The sequence below is a fragment of the Aulonocara stuartgranti genome (assembly GCF_965226115.1).
Source record: "Aulonocara stuartgranti genome assembly, chromosome: 16".
Classification (NCBI taxonomy): domain Eukaryota; kingdom Metazoa; phylum Chordata; class Actinopteri; order Cichliformes; family Cichlidae; genus Aulonocara; species Aulonocara stuartgranti.
In genome coordinates, this window is record NC_138952.1 from 5,824,173 (window position 1) to 5,846,980 (window position 22,808).

A 22,808-nucleotide genomic window follows, 5' to 3' on the forward strand; every position below is an offset into this window, starting at 1 on the left:
TGAAAACGAGCAAAATCATTAGAAAGCCCTCAGGGAACACAGACCTCTGCAAACACTGAGTCCATCCAGCCTTCTTGTACTGAAACACATTATTCAGTTACTATTAAGGGTTTCAATTAAATCTGCCTCCAGAATGTCCTCATGTGCCCTCGGTACATCTGTTAATACACCCTGCACATGAACAGAAAAAAAAACAAAAACCACTTACAGGCTCTCCTCTCCTTCCAGCATCACCTGGGGCACCAACAGGACCGGGAGGTCCAGGAAGTCCCTGAGGACCAACCAAGCCTTCTGGACCAGGATCTCCTCGGTCTCCCTGGAAATTTAAAAAAGTAAGTAAGTGTTAGCTACCTGCAACATCTTTATTTTTTCCCTTTTTCTAATCAATTTTTTTTTTTTATTTCTTATCTAGAAAAAAAATCAAATTTTGGCATTGCTCACCAAAGTTTAGCTGTCATCATCAAAACATTCACAAACAACCCTGGTTAAAAATACATTTCTTCATTTGCAGACACAATAAAAAAAACACCAAATTAAGCAATAATTCAAGAGGAACCAAGAGCAAAAAATACAAGTTTGTGTCGATTCCCAACAAACAGAAAAGAGGAATCAAGCACTTCACAGGTCTTGTCGCCCAAGTCAGAATATTTTCCTCATTTTCTAATGGTAAACTAATATTGTAACTAATGTTTTTATATTCAATCCTTCCTAAAATAACATCTTTTTCTATTCGTAACATCAGGTTTAGACCAAACTTCAGATCAGTCTTTTCAAACGCTAATATTTTTGCCATTTCAACAGTCCATTTTTGGATTGCTGGTACCTCCTCAGGTTCTTTGTCTCCAGGAAACACACAGATCCTTCAAGACCTTTGCCTACGCTGGAGAGGATAGTTTGGAATACCTGTGCATTCCATTCTAAGGTACAAGATCTTTTAAGACAAGAGTTATATCCCTCCAGCAACCTTAGATTAATATAAGATGAGCACTTTTTGCAATGTCATATTTTGATCCTTTCTGCATCTTACCCTTTGTCCAATAACACCATCCTTTCCTGGTGGGCCATCTGATCCTGCAGGACCCTGAGGACCAGACAAAGAAAAAAAACAAAAACAGAACATTTAGACAGCTTTGCTAGCGTTAGTTGGGAACCACAAACACTTTAAAACATGCACTTACATCTGGACCAGGATCACCACGAGGTCCATTAGCACCAGGAACACCGACTGGACCTGGAGGGCCTTTATCTCCAGGCGCTCCTGTTGAGCCCTGCTTTCCTGGGGGACCCTAAAAAAAGAAAACAGAAAAGTCACAATACAATATAAAGAACACGAATGTCAAGTTTAGACTTTTAAGCTAGTAAATAACAAAGCTGGTACACAGCAGATATCGGATTTGATACCAACCGCTGGTCCTGGGAGACCTGGTGGCCCACGCTCTCCTCTCTGACCAGGAAGACCTACAATGCCTCTCTGCCCTGTAGTTCCAGCTGGGCCTGGAGGACCATTAGGACCCTAAAGCAGACAACATTAAATTAAATTCTCTTAAAGGCAAACAGAAGAACAAGCAACAAGGAATTTCTAAAAAAAATGTATGAGCTGGGACGATTAAAAAAATATTTAAATAAATCAAGTTTTTTATTAAAATTGTGACAAACAAAAATAAAATTGACTTTACCGTAGGGCCATCCTCTCCAGAGTCCCCTTTGTCTCCTGGGCTACCTGGTGATCCTGGAGGTCCACGTTCTCCTTGTCGTCCAGGGGGTCCATGATCTCCACGAAGTCCAGGAGGACCCTCTTTTCCTGGAGGTCCCAGGGGTCCTGCTTCTCCTAAAGGACCCTAATAAGACCGGTTACAGTCACAAATATTTTCATGTGGTTGAAAGCATCAAATGCACTTTTTCATGGGACGTGTTGTGCTACAATACGTAAAAGCAAAAAAAGTTTATCCCTGATCCAAGTGGTCACTGAAAACCTTAAAAAGGAAAAAAAATTTCCAACACATAGAGAAGAAATTTCAGATGAATACTTTTCTCTTTAGAAAACAAAACAAAATCCTAGAGGTGCATATCTTGTACATTTTTGTAATCTCTATAATTAGTAGACAGAAATTAGTAGTTATAATATTTAACTCTTTCCTCTGTTATTTGAGTGCTGTTCAGTTTTAACTACAATGGTGATGTGATACCTAGACAGTAGGAAAACAAAGCCGGTAAAGTTATTTGTATCATTTCACACAGCCTTAGCTGATTCTGTTGTTTGACACACGTTTGACCCAGGTGATGAAACCAGCAGGACAATCTCAAGCTGGACATCCCCAGCTCCTTTAAACATGCACAAAGGCTGCATTATGTATTCAGTGAAGAAAGTAAAAAGTTTAAATAAAACTTTTTTTGTCAGGTTCACCATATTGGTGCCGATAGTTTAAAGAGACTTTTGAAACAAGGATCCAGACTTATTGTAAAGCATTATGTCATAGTGACCAAAATTCACAGCATTTAGCCATTCTGTGTGCCATGCCTTCATTTACTTCATCTTTGTCAGCAGGGCCATCTGAGGAAAACAAATGTTGCTCTGTATGTTGGTACAGATAAAAAAGAAATGCAAGGGGTGGGGAAGTGGGTTAACAGATGAAGGACACGGCAAGAGGGGGATGGAAATGTGTGTATGGATCATATCCTGCCACCAGTTTTGTGATCTTTTCTGGCCTGTTTTTTCTTTCTTTACAAATATTAAAGAATTGATCACAGAAAAGAATAATGATGCCTTAACGTACAAATTTCAGAGGGTCAATACAACACATACAACACAGAGTAGATGCATGACTAATATGAGACTATAAAGGAGTTATCTATTATCTATTGTAAGGTCTTTACCTTACAATATAAAGTGCCTTGAGGTAACTGTTGTTGAGATTTGGCTTTATATAAATCACACTGAAATGAATTCAACTTGTTATACAGACAAGAATGCTTAATGAGGGAATGATGGTGTCCTTTTTGAAATGACAGGGAAGGAGACAGATAGCTGTTTTTGCCTTTTTCGAAACTTGACTTAGGTATACAAAGGTAGAATTTTAGATTTTTTTTTATTGTGTCAGCATTTATTTTGATTTGCAAACTATTTCAGTAAAGTAATTTATTTACATAAACGGGTGATTGTGCATCATCTTTGGTGGTTTAACATTTGTAACCCATACATTTTTCTTTTTCTTTCACGACCTTGTATTCAAACCCTAACTTGGGGCAGTACTTACAGGTGGGCCAGGGGGTCCAACCCTTCCTGCAGATCCAGGGAAACCAGTGGGGCCCTGCAAAAAAAGGAAAAAAGAAGTGGTTTGAACAGCAACAGAAAATAACATAGTGTTTTGAAATGTACTTATAATTGTAGGATCAATGGATCTTACCGGTGCTCCCTGTGTTCCTCTTCCTCCTTTCAGGCCAGCAACACCAACTGGCCCCTACAAAAAATTATATCAACATTTAACTAGAACATAATCTCTCAGTGCACGCATGCAGGAAATGTGTGCAACTGAGAGATTCTGTTCTAATGAGGAGCAAGCAGGAAGTGAAAGCTCACTTATTTAGAACTCGCAGCCAAACTGGATTAACTAAATGTATAGCAATAAATAAGTGGTTTTGGAAATAAAAATGTGTCAGAACAACTACATTATTTTGCAACTCACGGGAGGTCCATGGGCACCAGCCAAGCCCTGTGGCCCAGGAGACCCTGCATCTCCTTTCTGGCCTTGCTCTCCAGGCTCTCCTTTTACTCCAGGTTGGCCATCAGGACCCTGTGAGGTGTAAATGAGATTAGCAGAGATGCTTTTCCTCCTTTATCTCCTGTGGCATTGTCAAAGGCATGCATATATTTAGCAAAGTGTTTCAGTGTACTTACAGGGGGGCCAGAAAATCCAACAGCACCAATAGGACCAGGGTCACCTCTCGACCCCTGCACCACAAGATAAATGTTTGTATTACTTTGTAATGAGCTGCCTTGTTTCAGCACAATAAAACAATACTTAATGTGTAAGATGCAAACACTGGTGAGGTGTACCCACAGGTGTTCCCCTGGATCCTGGTGGTCCAGACGGTCCTTTGGGTCCAGGTTCTCCCTGTAAAGAAGCCACAGGTTTATTGCAATAATTTGGATAAGAATTTATTGAGAATCCAGTATTTTTATTGGTGTAAAAGCAGCATGGGGCAAAGAGTTTCCTTCCCAGAACAGTGGGCCTACTGCTGTCAAACTGCTTTTGTGCTTTATGTGTGTTTCATAAGGACTCTACCTTCTCACCACTGGGTCCTGCAGGTCCTGATGGTCCAATGGGACCTGGTGCTCCCTGTTGACAGGAAAGAAATGTGGTTGGGGATCTTTGCTCATCACCATCACTCATCATTAACATAAACTTGTGCAGTCACGTCAGCAAACAGATTTCTTTCAACAAGCATTGACAAGTCTTAAGCTTGTATGGGTACAGCTTTAGTTTTGGCTTACGCTCCTGTCACACTCCTTTGTTCACAGGTGAGCTGAGACTAAATGTGTTTGCAGCAAGTCAAAGATGCTTCACTTACTCTTGCACCATCATTCCCAGCTGTCCCTTCAGATCCTTTCTCACCAATTGCTCCCTGAACAAACACAATAAATGAAAAAGTTTTGTAACCACTTTAAAGAGGAATGTAGTCATGAAAAAAACTAAGGCTAAAAGCACTGCAAAAGACTACTACAATTTTTGCAAAGATGATCACATACTTACTCTTTCACCTTTGGGACCAGGAGGACCAGAGATGCCCCTCTCTCCTGGCATTCCCTGAAGACCTGGAGGACCCACGTCACCTAAAGCACCGGTGGGACCAGGGCTACCCTTCAGTGACAAGCATCAAGGTTAATACGAGTTGGCCCAAACTACTCCAGACTTGTGAGTTATACATTGATTATGGTGTAAAACAATACCTTTGGCCCATCTGGACCAGGTGCACCAGGAATTCCTTTAGGTCCCTGCAGACCTGTTGGACCCAGTTCTCCTCTCTCCCCAGGAATTCCACGCTCTCCCTAGAAAAAACAAATATGACCAGTTGAGTCTCAGATAGTCAAACTCCAGCTTGGACTGGTTGGAATCAATGCAGTTCACCTACCCTCGGTCCAATCTGACCCACAGGACCAAGTTCTCCAGGAATACCCTGAAAGAAAAAAGCTACATTTTTAATGCTCAGTCCAAAAGAGACATGAAATTTAAATTCATCCAAGACCTTTTGCAATAATAATTTAGTATTGGATATAACTCAAGGCTACTTGGGGTGGCTCTAGCTCAGGTGGCAGAGCAGGTCAGCCACTAATCAGAAGGTCGGTGGTTCGATCCCAGGCTGCCTCCTGGCTGCATGCCAAATATCCTTGGGCAAGATACTAACCCCATGTTTGCCTACTGGTGGTGGTCAGAGGGCCCGGTGGCGCCTGTGTCCGGCAGCCTCGCCTCTGTCAGTGCGCCCCAGGGCAGCTGTGGCTACAACGTAGCTTGCCATTGCCAGTGTGTGAATGTGTGGATGACTGAATGTAGTGTAAAGCGCTTCGGGGTGCTATGGACTAGAAAAGCGCTATACAAATGCAGGCCATTTACCATTTTACTTTCATAGTTTTTGTTGGACTCACTTGGTCACCTGGTTTCCCAGACTCTCCAGGAGGCCCTTGATTTCCAGGCAAACCCTAAGAACACACAAAAAAAGATATTTTTCAGAAATTATTTAGAACCAGAAGTAATCCAACTCCATGAACTGTTTTAAAACTTTCTGTCCTTTTACAGTGCCTCAAAAACATTACACACCGGGAAGCCATTTTCACCTGGAGGTCCCTGCTCTCCTCTGTCTCCTGCAACACCCTGTTAGAGGACAAACACTTCTATGTAATCAACAGCAATAATAAAAAAAAAAAAAGAAAAAAGGACTTAGCAAAAAGTTTTTAAAAAATAGTAATCCGACACTTACAGGTGGGCCAGGGGGTCCTGCAGGCCCAACCTCTCCATCTTTTCCTGGAGGACCCTGTGGACAAAGTCACACTTATAAATCCTGCCGATTACACACCTGATGGGGATCCACTCCTTCATCTCCTAGCAGCCTGCGTTCGGTTTAGGTTGATTGCATTAATAATGACTTCTGTGCTCATGAAAGATCTAATAAATCCAAGTATATATATTTTTTATCAATTCCTGAAAACAACAAAAACATTTTTTAACTGTTTATCATTAATGCTGACATCATCCTGCTACTCACTGAAAGTTATTTGGGGGTCCTTCCCTTTCTGCCATATAATCAAAAAGGTAAGTGCACAAGGCCCCAAGTACAACTTTTTGACTGTAATAAGTCTAAAACTAATCATAGAGCACTTTTTGTTGCCGTACTTCAGCACTTGTGCACTCAAAATAGTACTCACTCTTTGACCTGGCACTCCTGCAGATCCCTGTTCCCCCGTCTTTCCTGGGTCACCCTTTAAGAGTAAAATATATTGAATTAGAGACAGAACATGACGTTACTAGACTGACTTGACTATTAGGGCACAGCTTCAGAGACGCTGCAGCCTTACACTGAAGCCCTTGGGGCCTGGGACTCCCATGGTTCCTGCAGGCCCTCTGTTTCCAATGGGCCCTGTAGGACCGGGGCGACCATCTTCACCTGGGGCACCCTTGAAATGACACAAACCGACACTGGTTATTTATCATAATTTTAAAGAAAACTCCAGTACGTGCGATTCAAACACATTAAAATATACAAATACTCAGAATTACCAGTGGTCCTGGTTTTCCCTCTGCACCTTGAACTCCGGGGGTCCCAGTAAGACCCTGTGGAAAAAGTTTTAAAACATAAGGATAGGAAGCTAGAGCAATAAAGAGAAACTTTCGGAAATACTGTAGCTCAAAAAGGAAAATGCCAAGTTCTTGTGTTACCCTTGCACCTGGTAGACCAGGTTCTCCTGTGCGCCCTAGGTCTCCTAGAGAACCTTTTGGTCCTGGTGGGCCTGATATTCCACGATCTCCTTGAGCACCCTTTTGACAAAACAAAATTGCTGATTAAAGCAAGTAAACAAGCGGTAAACAAAAGGTTAACCAGTAAATAAAGTGTTCAGAGCACAAATGTAATCATTATGTATATATAGCATGATTTATGGTAACAAACTGTACCTTTGGTCCCGGCAGCCCATCTGCACCAGGGAATCCTCTGTTTCCAGGAGATCCCTGAAAGAGAAGTGATGATTTAATATGTGCATATTAAACCACATCAGTAAAGTGAAGAATCCCAGAAACTATAATTTAATGTGCCTTTAATTCTGACTTCCCAAACTGCAAAGTTGTGTGAACAAATTACTGAGCTGACTCCTGCCCTGGAAGAGGAACTACGTGAAAGGTGAGTGTTAGAGTAGGAAGCAGAATCCAGGCTTACTCTTTCACCGACAGGACCAGGAGGCCCAACAGAGCCGGGATCTCCACGTAGTCCTCGCTTTCCTTCCTCACCTTGAGGTCCGATCACTCCCTGGGAACCAGGCGGACCCTAGAAAATCAACACATGGAACAAGAAGACTGAGTAAGAGGCAAGTCTGGATTTATAATGCAATCTGCATCAGTTTGACTATTTGATCTGAATCTTACCGGTTCCCCTTTAGGTCCAGCTTCTCCTTTAAATCCCCCAACACCAACATCTCCCTTTGACACAGAAATGCAAAAATGTGAGTCTCCTGCACATAAAGCGATAGCTTACTGTTCATTAAGCATTTACAAAATCTCTGGCAGTTAAAAGCAAGAATTCAGTTCAAACTCTGAGGCCTTTTACCAGTTGTCCTTTGATCCCAGGTTGACCAGTGCTTCCCTGAGGTCCTGGTGGGCCACGGGGCCCAAGATGGCCGCCTGAACCTTGCGGACCAACAGTACCCTGTAAGAAATTAAAACGTGTTTCTTTTTGTGACTTCACTTAGTCTTAATAATAACAAGCCTGGAGTAAATAAGTGTTAACTTACAACTGGTCCTTTGGAACCTGGGCCTCCATCTGTTCCCATGGGCCCCTGTGAACATAGAAACTCTCTAATTAGAAAATTAAATCAATGCGCAAAAGTGAAAGTGTGGCGTGTAAGTATGGACAAAGTAAGAAATTAACCCTGATGCCAATGGGGCCAGGTCTCCCCTGATGACCGGTCTCTCCTCTCTGTCCTTGTGCCCCCTCTGGACCTCGGACACCTGTGGGGCCAGGCTGTCCCTGTGGAAAACAAAAGCCAAGAACAATTAATATAAACAATAAAAGTGATATGTTTGGCTTTGAAAGCATAAAAGAGCAAATAGCTATGTTCTTTGTTACTTACCTTCATACCTGGGGCCCCTGGATATCCAGGTGATCCACTGAGACCCAAGGGGCCCTGTTAAGAAAGAGTATTGACAGTAGGATGTTACTGTAACTTCATCACCCAATTCACATCTAAAATTATGCAAACATAATGGTTGCTGACATACAACAGGGCACAGCAACCATGCAAGTATCACTACTTTTCTGTGTCCGTTATTGCTCATGTGGCTAGTTCACATATGTTTATTTGGAGTAACACATAAACATGTTTAAAATAAGACTGATGATTGCAACCCAAATATATTTTCCTCAGTTTAACCTAAGCATCTAATTTGGATTTCCAAAAAGTCATGCTAGCCTTTTTGGTGCACAGTAAACTCACAAAAGTAAAACACAGCATATTGCGACTTACCATCGGACCAGATTTCCCGATATTACCAGGAGGACCACGCTTACCCTGCAAGGTAAACATCAGTTTGGTTCAAAAGTCAGAGTAATATATACACATATACACATACACACACACAGGTGGTGTCATCGCCCTTACCGCTATACCACCTGGTCCAGGGCGTCCTCTCTCGCCCGGCATCCCTGCAGGACCCTGTTATCAACAGAGAGTGATAAATTACACCTACTTTTTATTTATGCAAAGGTTTAAGGTGAAAAGCTTTAGTTACAGGAAAGTGAATACATGTTTAGTTGATTCAAAATGAGAGCAGAATCCAAAAGCAGCCGACACTGAAGTCCACGCCTGCTTAAAAGAATAATAAACTGCATCATCTGCACGGGGCTGCTCCAGGCAATTTGTTACTGTCACTTGGTTTCTGAGCATTTACTGGCTCTGTGGAGACTAAAAACAAGCAACAGAAACTTTAAGAATAGCTTACCATAGGTCCAGGTGCTCCCATTGGACCGCTGGGCCCTGTGGCACCCTGCAAAAAGACACAAAACAAAGTGTTTAATGGGAACCATCTAATCCACCAGTGGCACAAACTGACAGACCGTCGATTTGACATCAGTTATACCTTGGATCCAACAGCTCCAGTTTCACCTTTTGGTCCAAGAGGTCCACTGTGGCCCTGTTAATAAGATAGAAAAAGACTCACATACTGTTTTATGTTGTGTATGCAGAGCTGGGCTAAGCACACTGACTTTACTCTTAAGGAAACATGGAGAAAGTGAATGACAGAGTTTAAAGCAAAGTGAAGTCAGTTCACTTCATCATCATACCACTGGTACTTGTTTTAAAGTGCTTCTAACAAGGATTACTCACTCTGTGACCCTTCAGGCCTGGAGGCCCAGGTGTTCCAGGAAATCCTCTAGGCCCCTAAAACCACAGTAGAACATTATTAGTTTTTTCTAATAATAATCATTTTAAAAAGCACAGGATTTAATTTTTATTAATTTAAAGCTTACTGCTGATCCAGGGAATCCAACTTCTCCACTATTTCCTGCTTTGCCTGATTCTCCCTGTGTGGGGAAATGACATTTTCACATTAGACTGTAAAACGTCTTTCTATGTTGGGTTCTGTGTTTCTGTTGGTGCTTCTAATGTGCTTGAGGTGTACCGTGTAAGACCTATAAACATCTAAAGTGACAGATTTTATTATTTTGTAATTTATCAAAGCATGTATACCTTTACAGGGGAACCATATTATTCATTTCCAACTCCACATTTTAATTTGTGCACTTTGCATGATTCAATTCCAAATTATCCTTATCAGTCTTCCTGCAGATTCTCAGTTCATTCTCTGTCATCGCCAGTTTATTTCCTTTCCTCTTTCTTTTAAGCCACCTTTTGTATAAATGGTGGCCACTCACCTTGCCCCCTTCTACTGAAATGATCAATTTCCGTAATAAAGTACAATCGTTTTTTTGTTTTTGTTTTTTTTAATTCTCTAAAGTTTCACAAGTCGAGGCAGACAAACATCTCAAAGCTAACTTACATCTTCACCTGGCTTCCCCGGAGGGCCCTCAGGTCCTCTCTGCCCTGGTGAACCCTGACAAACACAGATTGCAAACACTCAGCAACAGCCCATCATTCTGACAGCAAAATTTTCTCTAATGAGCAGCTTACCAAAAACAAAAAAATCAAATAACATTAAGTAAATGAAAATATAGGAACAGAGAAAATGCATGCTTGAAGTTAGAGTACCATATGTCCAGGATCACCAACATCTCCAGGAGATCCTTGTGGTCCAGCTTGACCCTTAAAATGAAGGATAAAACATTCAAAACAGGAAGAACTACTAAATAATAAATTGCCACTCCAGTATTAATAAAAATGTTGCAAACTTACAGGTGATCCATTCGGCCCAGGAGGTCCTCTTGCTCCGTTCTCTCCCTGAAACAAAGACAACGTCAGATCAGTTAAATGTGTTTTATTCAAAAACTATTAAGTTAATATATCTATTTATGTTCGTCTTTTTTGTTGCAGCAGTTAAAAATCAAGTGAATTACTTCCATTCACAGAGATACTTATGACACCTATGTGATAGTAGACACTCTGTGGGTGTGCACAGAAACAGTAGCTGTTTCTATAGCGAGATCATGCTGCTGTAAAGTCTTCTATATAATTTACTTACTGCAGATCTAAATATCATTTACATATATATCCTGCTAACTCATCTAAATGACCAAATGCAAATTAGGAGACACAAGCACACACTCATTTTTATTGTCATTATTTATTTAGGTATTTGCAACACTTAAGAAAATGAAAGTTAAACAAGACAAATATCTAACAGACATTAAGTGTTAAGAAATACAATAAAAAAATAACAAAGATATAAAATAATGAAATAGATTTGTTTCATTAACTGTTCAGGAAACACAAAAATGTGTGAAACCTCATAAAGTTGTAATCTTTATGTTTAATTAGCATAATGTTTTGGGAAGTAGTACTTAATTTACTTTGTTTATTAACTTACATATGAATTGGGTAATAACATTAGATAAAAGATTATAATTAGATAATAAATTATAACTTGTATCACAATAAAGAACAGGGGCTCATCTCAAAACCATTTGAAGTTACTGGGAGGCTTTCTAGTCAGGAGGTTTTACTCCTTCGGCCATCGATTCATACTTTTTCTAAAAATATCTGCAGTTATTGAAAAGCTTACGTAGTTAAGAACAATATTTAGAAGAAAGCCCAGTTCAATTTGCTCCACATATTTGGACTTTTTTTTTTTTTTTAAATCTTTTTCACAGAGTGAAGGCGCAGACAGTCCACAGAGAGCATGCTCAAATGAGATTCCCGCCAACTGACTTCCTGTTTGCTCACACGCAGGCATGGGATGTTCCAGGAGGCTGGGATTTCTTCCCTGAGCCCTTCACTGAGGAAGCGAACAACAGACCTGGAGGTGTGGGGTTAGTAAGCAGAGCAGGGGAAAAGCGGGGAAAAGGGACTCGCTGAGTGAGGTTGATAAGGGCAAGATTGTTTCTGATTGTTTCTTAGTGTTTCTGACACGGCAAAGCTCGTGGGCTGCTCCTGGGAGGGGGTGGTGAACACCTGCAGAGAGTGAGGCGAGAGAGTACTGGAAACAACCTGAGGCAGGGTGCATTACTGGATTTTAAACATTCAGGATCAGGAGACACAGAAGCAGCGGAGGTGCCTGCAGAGGAGGAGGAAACAGGAGGTGCTGCTGGTGAGGAAGAGAGAACGCCAGGATGCACTGTGGGAAAACGGGGGAGGGCGCAACATGCTGCTGACATGAAGACTCAGAGAGGACCAGCTCCAGTTCTGTGCTCACCGTGTTTCTTCATCATCAACGTTTAACATGTTTAATCAGCTGCTGACTAGTCAACTGCACCCGAAATGTGAAGTAAATCAAAGCTCCACCATCGCATTGCACTGGTGCAGTGCAAAGTTTTGCAGACAGGTCTACTTAGTGCTGTATTTGTTGAAGCCTGTCTGGAGGTAAGCGTATGTGAAGATCAAAGTGCGCTTCTGTTTGTGTTTGAGCTGTTAATAAATGGATTGCTTCTTATGGAATGTTTTTCTACTCCACTCTAGCACTCAAAGCACTTTATACAACATGCCTCATTCAGGCATTGATACAAGCGCTTCTTTTCTATATGCTTACTATCTGACATTCACACACATTCATACTGCAACGAATGCAGAGCAACTTGGGGTTCAGTATCTTGCTGTTATGGTTGTTCTCATGACTTTATTCTCTCTGCAAATAAGACAGAATCCATAGTGGACGTTATGGAAGTGAATGGCATCCCTATTGCTTCTCTTGATGTCGTTGCTGCAGAAGGAAACTGACCCCAATGCATCAACATAAATTAGCCCTAATCCACAAGTAAGTAACAGTAGCATTAGCTTGTTGTCTTCTCCTATTATTGGGATCAAAGTGGAGCATTACAGCAAAACGACAAACTGACATGGGGCGGACTTTAAATGATACAAAGACAATATGTGAACTCTGACCTTTCAGTATTGGCGTAAATGCAACGGTGAACAGTCAAAGTGCTTAATAAAATATGCACCATATGCATGTCTGGAAACGCTGAATAAAGTGACTAATGATCAACTTTTTGCCATAAGAAGGTTTATTTAATTAAACCTTTTAATGACTTTGAAGAGGCACTATTTCATAATTCAATGACAAAGTTTACAGCACACACATGCATTTTAACCACATCTTTTCATATCTTAATTCCTGCAGGTCACATTGTTTGGACAGGCTGCAAACCCAAAGTGAAAAGAAATTTCAAAAGTGGCTCTTTTCATTTTTCTTTTAGAAACTGCCAAAGACTGAACAAGAAGGAGATACAGAGTGAGACAGAAAAGACGAAGGAACTCACAGAAGATGTGGAACTGCAAAGTAATAGAGTTAATGAAAATATAACACCATTATTTAATTATATTTTATCCATAATTAGCAAAACATAGGAGCTTTATTGGAGCTTGGAGCTTTATTTAATTAAGTACTAGACGTATTAGGGAAACTCCAAGAAATGAGAACACCTGTTCTAGACTGGTGCCAAAGTTTTCTGCCAAAGCTTCAAGTGGGGAAAAAAAGTTATCCACTCAGGAACAAAGCTAATTTCTTGAGATAAATAGGTGCGTCAGTTTGGTGCTTTTCAGCTGAAGGATTTAATTAAACATCCAGTTAAGGTCGGTCCATATTAGTGCTGTCATGCTCTTACCCTGGAGCCACTCAACATGGCCATGGGTCCTGTTTTTGAGTCAGTCACTCCAGCCATCTGGGCTCCCAGGCCCTGCAGGTAAAACACTGCAGGTTAGCTTACCATGTAAGGCTTGACACGGATGCCTGCAGTTTAAACTCTAGTGTTTCTGTTTATTGGCTCACCCCTGGGTGTGATGGATGCCCTGGAGGTCCTGGTTCACCAGGCTGACCTGGTATGCCAGGCTCGCCGTCAAAGCCCTGAGGGCCCCGTATTCCCTGGAGAGTAAACGAGAGAGAGTTTAATTTACTTTTTAAAAGGTATTTTTAAAACTGCTCACACTGATTTACACACATATTGATTTATTCCTTTCAGCAGTGGGTTTCAGCTCTTATTTGGATTTTATTGTAAAGATGCAAATGAAGACCAATCAATTAGTTAGTAAAGCCAGAAGGTGTTCTAGAACATGTCACTGACTTCAATAAGAAAATAATAAAACAGATGTACCTAAACTTAATTTTCATTTGTTTATGAACTGCGAGCTGTAAAGCGTGTGCAACAGGAAAACCATTGGTTATGTATTAATAAATCACCAGCAAAATGCTGCCCTCAACTCTGCTGAAACTCCACCAAGCAGAGCACATTCATTCATCATGCTGCCACGTCTTTGCTTGCTAAGCACATCATAGATCAAATTTCCACATTACATCACTTTTTGACCGTTAGTCACTTGTCCTCGAACCGAATGGGCTTTAAGCTGAGTGAGTTAGTGAGGATCCATTCTCATGACCCAGTAATGAAAAAGCTCAAATGTCATGTGAATTATAGCGAAGTGGGTGTTTCAAACCGATAATACAGACATGACGTCCTTATTTATAGCTTGCATATGATGCAAGATGATAAATATTGTTAGTGTTGCCGTAGTCTAATGGAGAAAGACACAATAAAGTGATGGCGTTGTCTTGATTAAGGTAATAAATACTACTGTGGTTTGTTATTTTGTGCAAACCCACGTGTTCTCTAAAGGTCCTGCCAGAAAAAAATGAGGAAGGATGTGATGCTCTGGTAACAGGAAAAGGTCAGATTTTCTATCTTCCTATCTTCATGCTTTTTATATTCTGTTCTTAAGTTGTCTGTGAATGCTTGTTGATGTGACCTACAGGCCTTCCTTTGGGTCCGTGTGATCCTCTTTCTCCTGGTGAGCCGGGAGGTCCCTGTCAGAATAGACAAGAAGAATCAATAAAAAAAATCTGACCCTGACACTTCTGCAGTAACATCAAAACAATGAGCACGCTTGGCACGGCTTGAATTGCCACCGTGACCCAGCTGACTGGAGGCCTATCCTGCTGTGTAGACCTCCTTCTAAGGTGAAGTTATGCAGGATGCGGCTGTCCTCTCATGCCATCTAGTGTCAACTGTGGTGGATGAACATTAGCAATGTTCTTTTTGGTAAATCCTGCCGGTAAAGAAAGAAAAAAAGATGCTCACCATAGGTCCAGGGCGGCCTCTGATACCAGTCACCTGCAGGGAAATCATCAAACACATCAGTTTCATCCTGCTACGTTTTTGGATTTAAAATTGTCAGTTAAGCAGGTTTAAATGTAGGAAACACTCACAACTGGAACATCTCCAGGTTCTCCCTTCTGACCCTGCGCAAACAATAAGAAGTGACAACAACTTTCAGACTCACACGACATGACAGTGGAAGTCAGAGCGAACATAAAGTATAGGATCACAAAACTGGCCTACCTTGTAAATTCTACCCCCATCTATAGGAGGAAACATAGAAAAATTGTAAGGAAGAAACATGTAAGGAATATGCAGACAAATCATCAGTGTAACAACTCAGTAGGCAGCATATACTGAAACAGCTCCAAAGAAATTCATTAATCATTATGGGATAAACACGCAGGTCAGTCAAAAGCAAAATAGACGAGTAAAACAATTAATCGGTTGTCAGTCATTCTTAGTGTGAGGCTACTGATGTGCAGCAGGCTGCTGGCAGCAGTAATTCATACATCATCTCAGTAGATTATTTGGCAGCCTGTCAAAACTAAAAAACCCAAACAATCTGCTGTTATAGCTTTTATTTCTGAAAGCTTTGAACTACATGGTAGGGAAGGTTTATTTAATCGATGCTGTTTAATTTCTTGCCCTCTCTTTGGGATTAAATTTGTGTTAAAGCGTGATAAAGATCTGAGAAGGCCTTTCTTTGAATCACCGTGTCTTCTACCAACCAGATTAAATAAAAAACATTCTTCTTCAATTCCACAAACACAGACAAAAGGTTCAGGCTCACCAAAACTCCCCGTCCCACCGCTGCTTGATGAGTCAGTCTGACACACGGGGCAGCACTCGCCATCTGGGATGTACATCTTCTCACAGTTACTCAGATCGTCACACTGAATTTCATCGCACAGGACCTGCCCGTTGTCACAAACACAGATCCGGCATGGCTCTGGCTTCCAGATGTCCCTGTTTGTGTACACCTGGCCGTCTGCCGTGCAGTCCATGTCATCTCCTGGAAGGTGGAATTTGTGTCAGTTGAATACAAAACAAAACCACCGAAGAACAGCTCTTGTTTTATAATAGGACGCTGTAGAGAAATTGCTGAATTGAAGATATCCTCTTTTAACAAAGCATTTTAATAATGAAGATTGCAGTGGGAAAAAAAATCTTGGTTTTGAAACACCTAACCGTACGCTGTGGCCTATCCTGATATTCATTGCTCATAAGGTCAGGATGGCTCAATGTGTACTTCTAAATGTACAAACAAGGTTTCCACCATATTCTGCACACACTGTAAGAGGGGAAAAAAGGGTCTGGAAAACGTGATTCGCTGTCGGGGTAAAGTCTCCAGCAGTTAGACATGAGATCATTTCCTCCAGAAGCAGCGTCTCAGAAATTTGACTCTTTTTCAAAAGAGAAAAACCTGCAGCCACCTATGAGTTTCTCCCATAAAGCCAATTATTCAATTTAGTTCAGAGATTGCTTTATGAGTTAACAAACAACTGTTTATTCAATAATAATGCACCATGCTGCCAGCTAAATACCAGCTGTTATTCTTAAAAATCCCCCCAAATATTAATAAATAATATAAAAAAAAGAGTTCTGGTCAGAAAAAAGAGAAAGAAATGTAGATGTGGTTTGTCTGGCTTCAACAGACATCTGGCACGTTCTGTAAACATGAGCCCAGGTCTTTCAGGTCTGCAGACGCTCTGAAACCTTTACCTGTTCCTGATACGAACAGCAGGTGGCAGCTCTAAGCTTTAGACAGCAGGTAAGTCAGGTTACCCAGCTGCAGGATGCAGGAAGTTGCAAAGAGGTGACTCAAACGCAAATCAGAGTGGCACTTCACGCATTCTTTCAGCTTTTCTGTAGTTCTCAATATATTTTCCACACATGTATTTGTCATCACAGATGTACAGGAAGACTGAAATATGCCAATAAACTAAAGTAAAACGTGGCTTATTATGTGAAGTACACACTGAGATGCTCTTTAATGAACATCTCATGGCATTTACATGAAACAGTTTTATGATCTCTATATTTGTTATAGTCAGATCAGTATGAAAATTTGACACCTATGATGACATTTGAGGATCAAATAGAAAAACATTGTTCCATATGTACCAACATTTGATTCTATGTGAAGTAACATTCTTCAGAAGTCATGTAGAGATGAATATCTGAAGGCAGTAAAAAAAAAAATCACTATAGATTTTCAACTTGGTTAATAAAAAAATGGTCAAAGAATTCAATAAAATGATAAATCAAGTAATTAAAAACAAAAACATATTTTCGGGAATTCCATTAATAATAGATCAGTCATGGCTATCAGTGCAGTCCAGCAGCCGAACCTTCTGTGACGAAATGAAGAGACCCTCAACATATCTGTGAGATATGTTGAGATTCTCCTTACAAGATCAACGCAAGTTAATGATAGCTTGAGAATATGAGTATTGCTTAACTCTTCAACAATCCACCATCAACATTGGGACCTTTGAAATCGGACTTGGATTCTGTACAAATGCACCGTGTAATCAGACACTCTTAAGCTCATTACATCTAATCTCACAAGGATGGGAAGCAGTGATTTGGGTAATATCTCAGACAATGGTGTGGAATGACCCCCTTTACACTGTACTACTGCTGCTGTTTTCTTTCCTACCAGCTGATATTACTTTAGTTATATATTTTATCACAAATGACTGCTGGAACTACATATATACAATATGAAAGCAGGTGCAGATCTATGTTATGTGTTCTTGTGGTTCAAAAGAACAGAGTTTTTAAAAAATAAAAATATAAAAGAAATCCCAGGGGTTTTTTGCAATAGCATCCTTACTTTACTTTACTGATTTTGGTATAATGCAATCCTCTCCTGTCTCTGTCAAGGCAACATTGGTTATGTGTCGTAACTCTAGTCTTTGAGTTTATGAGCATAGTTAGGGCTATGACAAAACTGCAGTTTAACCATGCATGTTTCAACTAGCATCAAAGACTTCTTAAAAAATTATTAAATTACACAGTGTACAATATAATCAGTGAGTGGCGCTACTGTTTCTTAAATTAGTAGCATTGTCATCTACTTTCATCTGTATCCTTTAGAGAATTATTAAATTACTTTGTTTTCAAATCAGCCTTCAATTTTCCACAATTCTGATTATTTAAAAAAAAAAAAAAAACCCACACAATGAAATCTAATGGTAATGTTAGCAACATTAGCCAAGTAATGTGCTAACAGTTGGTTTGCTTTGCTGATGACTGAGATATTTTTAGCAAAAGAAAAATGGCATCTGCACATCCATTGTTTCGCTGTCCCGGGATTATTTAAATCCCAGATTTAGTAATGGAAGAAAGCTCTGAAGCCCCACTTTAAAGATGGCAAAAAAAAACCCAAAACATAATTTGGGCACTTTGAACTTAATCTGGTATTTTTTCCATAGTTACATCAGTTACATTTAAAAAAGAGGCACACTCAGCCAGACATGATAGGCTAGTACAAATGACCTCGAGGTACAACAGCCATCACCCATAGATTGTTTCTCCTAACCAACTGTGCACACAGGGGATCAACACTCCAACTAGCAAACACACCCCGAAGGTATGTTTTCTCAGATGTTGCTGTTCAATCGACCACAAAGTATTTGACGACACTAACAACACACATAGTGCAAAAATAAAATTTCCTGCCTCTCAACAGCCAGTTATATCCCACACTGTGGTGGTGGTCTTCCAAAATGAGAAGCAATACTTCACATGGAACATTTTTCTTCATTTTCTTGGAACTATTTGAACAATGGATCTCAATATCTGGAATTAAAACTTTGTCTGTTTTTCAAATGAAACATTCTTGTATTCAGTTTCACAAGATCAAACTAGAAACTCTTTCTAACTGATTCAGTTTGACGTGAAGTCTCAGACAAGCTTCTGTTGAATTTCCATTCAGGTAAATGTTATCTCAAAGGTATTGGAGGTAATTTGTGTGTACCGTCAGTGCATTTCAATACAGAGACATAAAACCAGGGATGTCTGGCAGAGCTGTTGGCCACAGAGCTGGGGAGCAATTTTTCCTGCGCAGGTTTGAGAGTTTTCAAACACTGCGTGTTGGGAGAATTTGAAATTTACTGGAAGAGAAGTGTGGTTTTTAGAGTGGTCTTTACTACCCCACCGCAAGCCCCGAGGAAGAGGGGGGAAGTCGGGGGGGGGGGGGGGGTCACTTTTTCCCCTCCTTTCAGCTAATTCGTTGCAGGTTCTGCACTTTTCCACAGACGCCACGGTTTGACTGTGACATCGGTGAAAAGGCATGCTCCCTTTCTACTTCTAGATCTGTACTTTCCACTAGTCAGCTAACAGGGCAGACGGTTTCCTCTCCTGGTTTAAAACATGGAGTCTGGATCTTTTCAACATGACTCACGTGTCTACTGCTGCTATCATTTAGTATCATTCACCAGACATAGGCCAGATAACCCGACATCCTTTCTCATAAGTCATGACGCGCACCAACCACCAGGAGAAAACCTGGGAAAGCTACTTTGTGATGTACTTGGCAGATGTGAGTAACGAAAAAAAAAGGGGATAGTTTATGGATTTTCCTTGGCTAATATGGAAGCACTCATAACACACTGCTTTTGGGGAGAAGCTATGGCAGCCAGAAATGGAGGGGTTAGAAAATGAACTTATGGAAATGATGAGTCATTTAAAAGTGGATCCTTGATCTCTTTTAGAAAAACAATAATGAGTACAGGGCCTAAACTGACAGTCACAGCATCATCTAATTTCTAAAAGATAGTTTCCAGTTGATGTTAAGTTTATAAAAATCATACATTTTGTTCTGAACAAGCCCTTCTTTTCAGTCAGAGTAACTTGCCGTAGCTGACATGGTTTATACCATGAGGACTGTAACTATGATTTCTCATCCAGATGCAGATGAGTTACAGCTGCTGAGGGGTGGCTCTGCTGCAGCTGTGCTTTCTTGCTCTAAAAGCCCAGAGTGTCGAGGCCAAACATAAATCTTCCCGCTGCATATGGCCTTTAGGTCAACCTGCGACTTGTCCACTGATAAAGTTGTCCATTAAAGTTGCTGTTCCACAAACACTGACTGAGGTATTTGCCATCCCAGCCCAGAGCTGGAGTCATAATAGGTAAAAAAAGAAAAAAAGGACACCCAATGTTTTGGCTCTCGTGTCAACAGTGCTTTGCTGCAACGTGATTCGACACCCTGTGATTATACCTCAATCTACCTTCTTTTATTTCCTCTAGCATTTTAACACATCAGAAAAAGGCATCCTGTCTGTTTAATATTCAGCAGTGTGCACGATTTACCGTATGATGCTGACAGGGCTTGAAAGCTGAAGAAACACTCTAGTCTGAACATGCTCTTCACCTCGGCTTTCACAAACAAAGCTCTGAATCTCGAGGGAGGGGTAGGAAGCTCGGGCCAGGAAAGTTAAAATGATTGCATGTCTAGGCTTTTCCATCAACAGGCCCCCGTCTCCACTGGCTCTTCCTTTTAAAGAGGCAACCGCAGCTATGAGCTGTTCCCTTCCTGTGTTCAGTCAGTGGACGATTGTGGTCCTGCTGAAGTACACATCACCCGCTCCTTGTCTTTATGTCTTGTGCTTCTGTTGCCTTAGACTGGATTCATCTCCATCTTATGTTACATATCCATGGCAGAGCTGGAAATTTGAATTTGCAATTTACTGAGTTTACATTGTGGCATTTTCTCAGTTTTAATTAAGTTTGCTGCAGGGGTCGCTTCTATCAAACTGGTCGTGTGCCTTTGTGTCTTTGTGGCACATTATCATAATGAGATAATTATGCTGTACAACAGAAATCGTGCTCAAGAGTGAGAATTCTTTATAATTACAGGACTTCAAGCTGTTGAGAATGATAAAATGAAAGTTGCTAAACAGTGAAGTTTTTAGACTTGGATTCAGCAGCACAGTCTGAGGCTCTTGCTGAGGTCAGTGTCAAAGGTCAACTGAAGGGCTATCTTTTTCTGGCTCCTTATCAGAAGAATTCTTAACTTCTTTTGAAAAACAGTGCAATGCAGTGTTCTCACACTGACTCCAAACAGATTGCATTTCTTAATGAGCATTAGTGTTCTGGTCTGTCTTTGTTTTATACTGTGGCTCTAAGTATGATTATGTTCAGTTTACTCCGTGACCACATAGGTTCTTTTGTTTATTTTTGCTTTTCTGCATAAAATATGTTGCAGATGTCTGATTGCACATGGCAACATTGTGCAGTACGTAACCTATCATTTAGACAAATTTATTCCAACACACTCGGGAATACAAGCATCAATGTTTAATCCATCAAACCGTGTGATCATTCTTAATGTTCCAAGTCTTAAATCTCACTGACTGATGACTCTGAAACTGCCTGCATTGACTTCTGCTGTGAAATACCGACTATAATTTAAAGATAAAGCAAAAAATAAGAATGGGGACAGATTTACTGGATGCATTCCGACAGGCCGTTCTTGCTATTAGGATGTGAAAATGCACAACAAAGTCTTGAAGTGACTCTAGACCTTGCCAGGTGTAGCTGTTTGATTTAAATTAAATCTTCCACTTAATCCTTGCACCCTGTCAAACATGTGGTTTTCATGTCCTCTCGGGATGCTTCCAGCTGCTCACTGATCAAGCTAAAGAAAATACACAAACACTTGTGGATGTACTTAAAATATTACAGAATAGTTATTATGGACAATAATGGACTTATGATCAAATATGTAAAACATTGAGGCATTTATTCTTGATGCTAATTATAACACACTGCATAAAAACGAACTGTACCTAATGTTAGTTTAGGTCGGCCATGGTACATTAGCTGATAAAAGCTGATCACACTGCCAGCCCACATGAACTGATGTCTTAGATGATAAAACTTATTTCTCAAATTTCACATAGGACCCAGCATTTCAGTTGCTTTAGTCTGCCCTCTGTTGCAGTTGCCTCTGCAAGCCATTTTGCAACCCACCACTAACCCAGCTACTCCTTTTCATCCTTGGACAGATTGTGGAATTATATTAACACACGCGCGAATCCTCCAGATCAGCAAAATGCCTTTTACAGAGGTGCTCACACTCATCGTTGCTGATCACGATCATTTAAGTGCAAATACTTCACAGGTCTGCATGGTAACCCTTTTCTTTGTCAGTGATAGTTTTTTCTTTTTTCCCTTTTCTGTCATGGCGAGTCTTACTGTTGCTTCATGTTTGTACATGGAAGTCAGGAATGTATGCCTTAGGCTTCCAGCATACGCAGAAGCCCAAGGCACACATTGTCATATGGAATAAGAATCGACTTTTGACTAAAGTGGTCCTCACCGAAAATACAATCAAGGGTATATGGAACTATTATCGGACTGCCACAAACAGTTGTTTTTTTCACCAGATTTTTCAAATGTGTTAATATAAATAAATAGTTGTGGTTTGTCCTCATAAGAGCAGGTAAGCTGCAAAAGAAAAAGGATGATGTCAAACATTCCAGTTTACCAGAGCAGGCAGTTAACTTATACAAGGGGTCAGAGCACCCTGGTGTTTTACATCAACTGAACATACAGCCAGATGTGCTGGAATAAACTCTGGATTGTATACTCAAAATGACTGAGAGGAAATTTCTTTCCAGCAGAGTTTGTTCACGATGTCTGATTAAAACATGTGAATACAAAGAAAGCTAGTGTTTGAGGCCTTTGTGTTTGTGAAAACCAAATGCTAGCAAAGTGCACTCTGGAATTTGGACAACTACAAGATACTGTAGCTGTGACTCAAATGAAATAGTGCAGAATTTGTATCTGGCTTGTTTTCTTAATGCTCTTCTTCCATTCTTTAGTTCCACTAC

At 40.5% G+C, this 22,808-nt stretch overlaps 1 protein-coding gene across 1 annotated transcript in view; it reads right to left on the reverse strand.

The window, feature by feature from the left end:
• Nucleotides 1–22,808, reverse strand: part of col5a2a (collagen, type V, alpha 2a) — a 41,611-nt gene that overhangs the window by 5,189 nt on the left and 13,614 nt on the right. The window contains exons 2-46 of the mRNA XM_082508159.1: nucleotides 15,755–15,976; nucleotides 15,205–15,224; nucleotides 15,072–15,104; nucleotides 14,944–14,976; nucleotides 14,616–14,669; nucleotides 13,641–13,733; nucleotides 13,477–13,548; nucleotides 10,613–10,657; nucleotides 10,469–10,522; nucleotides 10,260–10,313; nucleotides 9,730–9,783; nucleotides 9,587–9,640; nucleotides 9,339–9,392; nucleotides 9,201–9,245; nucleotides 8,861–8,914; nucleotides 8,726–8,770; nucleotides 8,333–8,386; nucleotides 8,131–8,229; nucleotides 7,994–8,038; nucleotides 7,810–7,908; nucleotides 7,629–7,682; nucleotides 7,423–7,530; nucleotides 7,164–7,217; nucleotides 6,930–7,028; nucleotides 6,771–6,824; nucleotides 6,569–6,667; nucleotides 6,419–6,472; nucleotides 5,974–6,027; nucleotides 5,814–5,867; nucleotides 5,642–5,695; nucleotides 5,131–5,175; nucleotides 4,949–5,047; nucleotides 4,752–4,859; nucleotides 4,570–4,623; nucleotides 4,284–4,337; nucleotides 4,059–4,112; nucleotides 3,896–3,949; nucleotides 3,684–3,791; nucleotides 3,405–3,458; nucleotides 3,255–3,308; nucleotides 1,677–1,838; nucleotides 1,406–1,513; nucleotides 1,179–1,286; nucleotides 1,028–1,081; nucleotides 209–316 (exon numbers count right to left, since the gene is read on the reverse strand). Coding sequence (XP_082364285.1) covers nucleotides 209–316; nucleotides 1,028–1,081; nucleotides 1,179–1,286; nucleotides 1,406–1,513; nucleotides 1,677–1,838; nucleotides 3,255–3,308; nucleotides 3,405–3,458; nucleotides 3,684–3,791; nucleotides 3,896–3,949; nucleotides 4,059–4,112; nucleotides 4,284–4,337; nucleotides 4,570–4,623; nucleotides 4,752–4,859; nucleotides 4,949–5,047; nucleotides 5,131–5,175; nucleotides 5,642–5,695; nucleotides 5,814–5,867; nucleotides 5,974–6,027; nucleotides 6,419–6,472; nucleotides 6,569–6,667; nucleotides 6,771–6,824; nucleotides 6,930–7,028; nucleotides 7,164–7,217; nucleotides 7,423–7,530; nucleotides 7,629–7,682; nucleotides 7,810–7,908; nucleotides 7,994–8,038; nucleotides 8,131–8,229; nucleotides 8,333–8,386; nucleotides 8,726–8,770; nucleotides 8,861–8,914; nucleotides 9,201–9,245; nucleotides 9,339–9,392; nucleotides 9,587–9,640; nucleotides 9,730–9,783; nucleotides 10,260–10,313; nucleotides 10,469–10,522; nucleotides 10,613–10,657; nucleotides 13,477–13,548; nucleotides 13,641–13,733; nucleotides 14,616–14,669; nucleotides 14,944–14,976; nucleotides 15,072–15,104; nucleotides 15,205–15,224; nucleotides 15,755–15,976 — 3,191 coding nt within the window. The remainder of the gene's footprint in view (nucleotides 1–208; nucleotides 317–1,027; nucleotides 1,082–1,178; nucleotides 1,287–1,405; nucleotides 1,514–1,676; nucleotides 1,839–3,254; nucleotides 3,309–3,404; nucleotides 3,459–3,683; nucleotides 3,792–3,895; nucleotides 3,950–4,058; nucleotides 4,113–4,283; nucleotides 4,338–4,569; nucleotides 4,624–4,751; nucleotides 4,860–4,948; nucleotides 5,048–5,130; nucleotides 5,176–5,641; nucleotides 5,696–5,813; nucleotides 5,868–5,973; nucleotides 6,028–6,418; nucleotides 6,473–6,568; nucleotides 6,668–6,770; nucleotides 6,825–6,929; nucleotides 7,029–7,163; nucleotides 7,218–7,422; nucleotides 7,531–7,628; nucleotides 7,683–7,809; nucleotides 7,909–7,993; nucleotides 8,039–8,130; nucleotides 8,230–8,332; nucleotides 8,387–8,725; nucleotides 8,771–8,860; nucleotides 8,915–9,200; nucleotides 9,246–9,338; nucleotides 9,393–9,586; nucleotides 9,641–9,729; nucleotides 9,784–10,259; nucleotides 10,314–10,468; nucleotides 10,523–10,612; nucleotides 10,658–13,476; nucleotides 13,549–13,640; nucleotides 13,734–14,615; nucleotides 14,670–14,943; nucleotides 14,977–15,071; nucleotides 15,105–15,204; nucleotides 15,225–15,754; nucleotides 15,977–22,808) is intronic.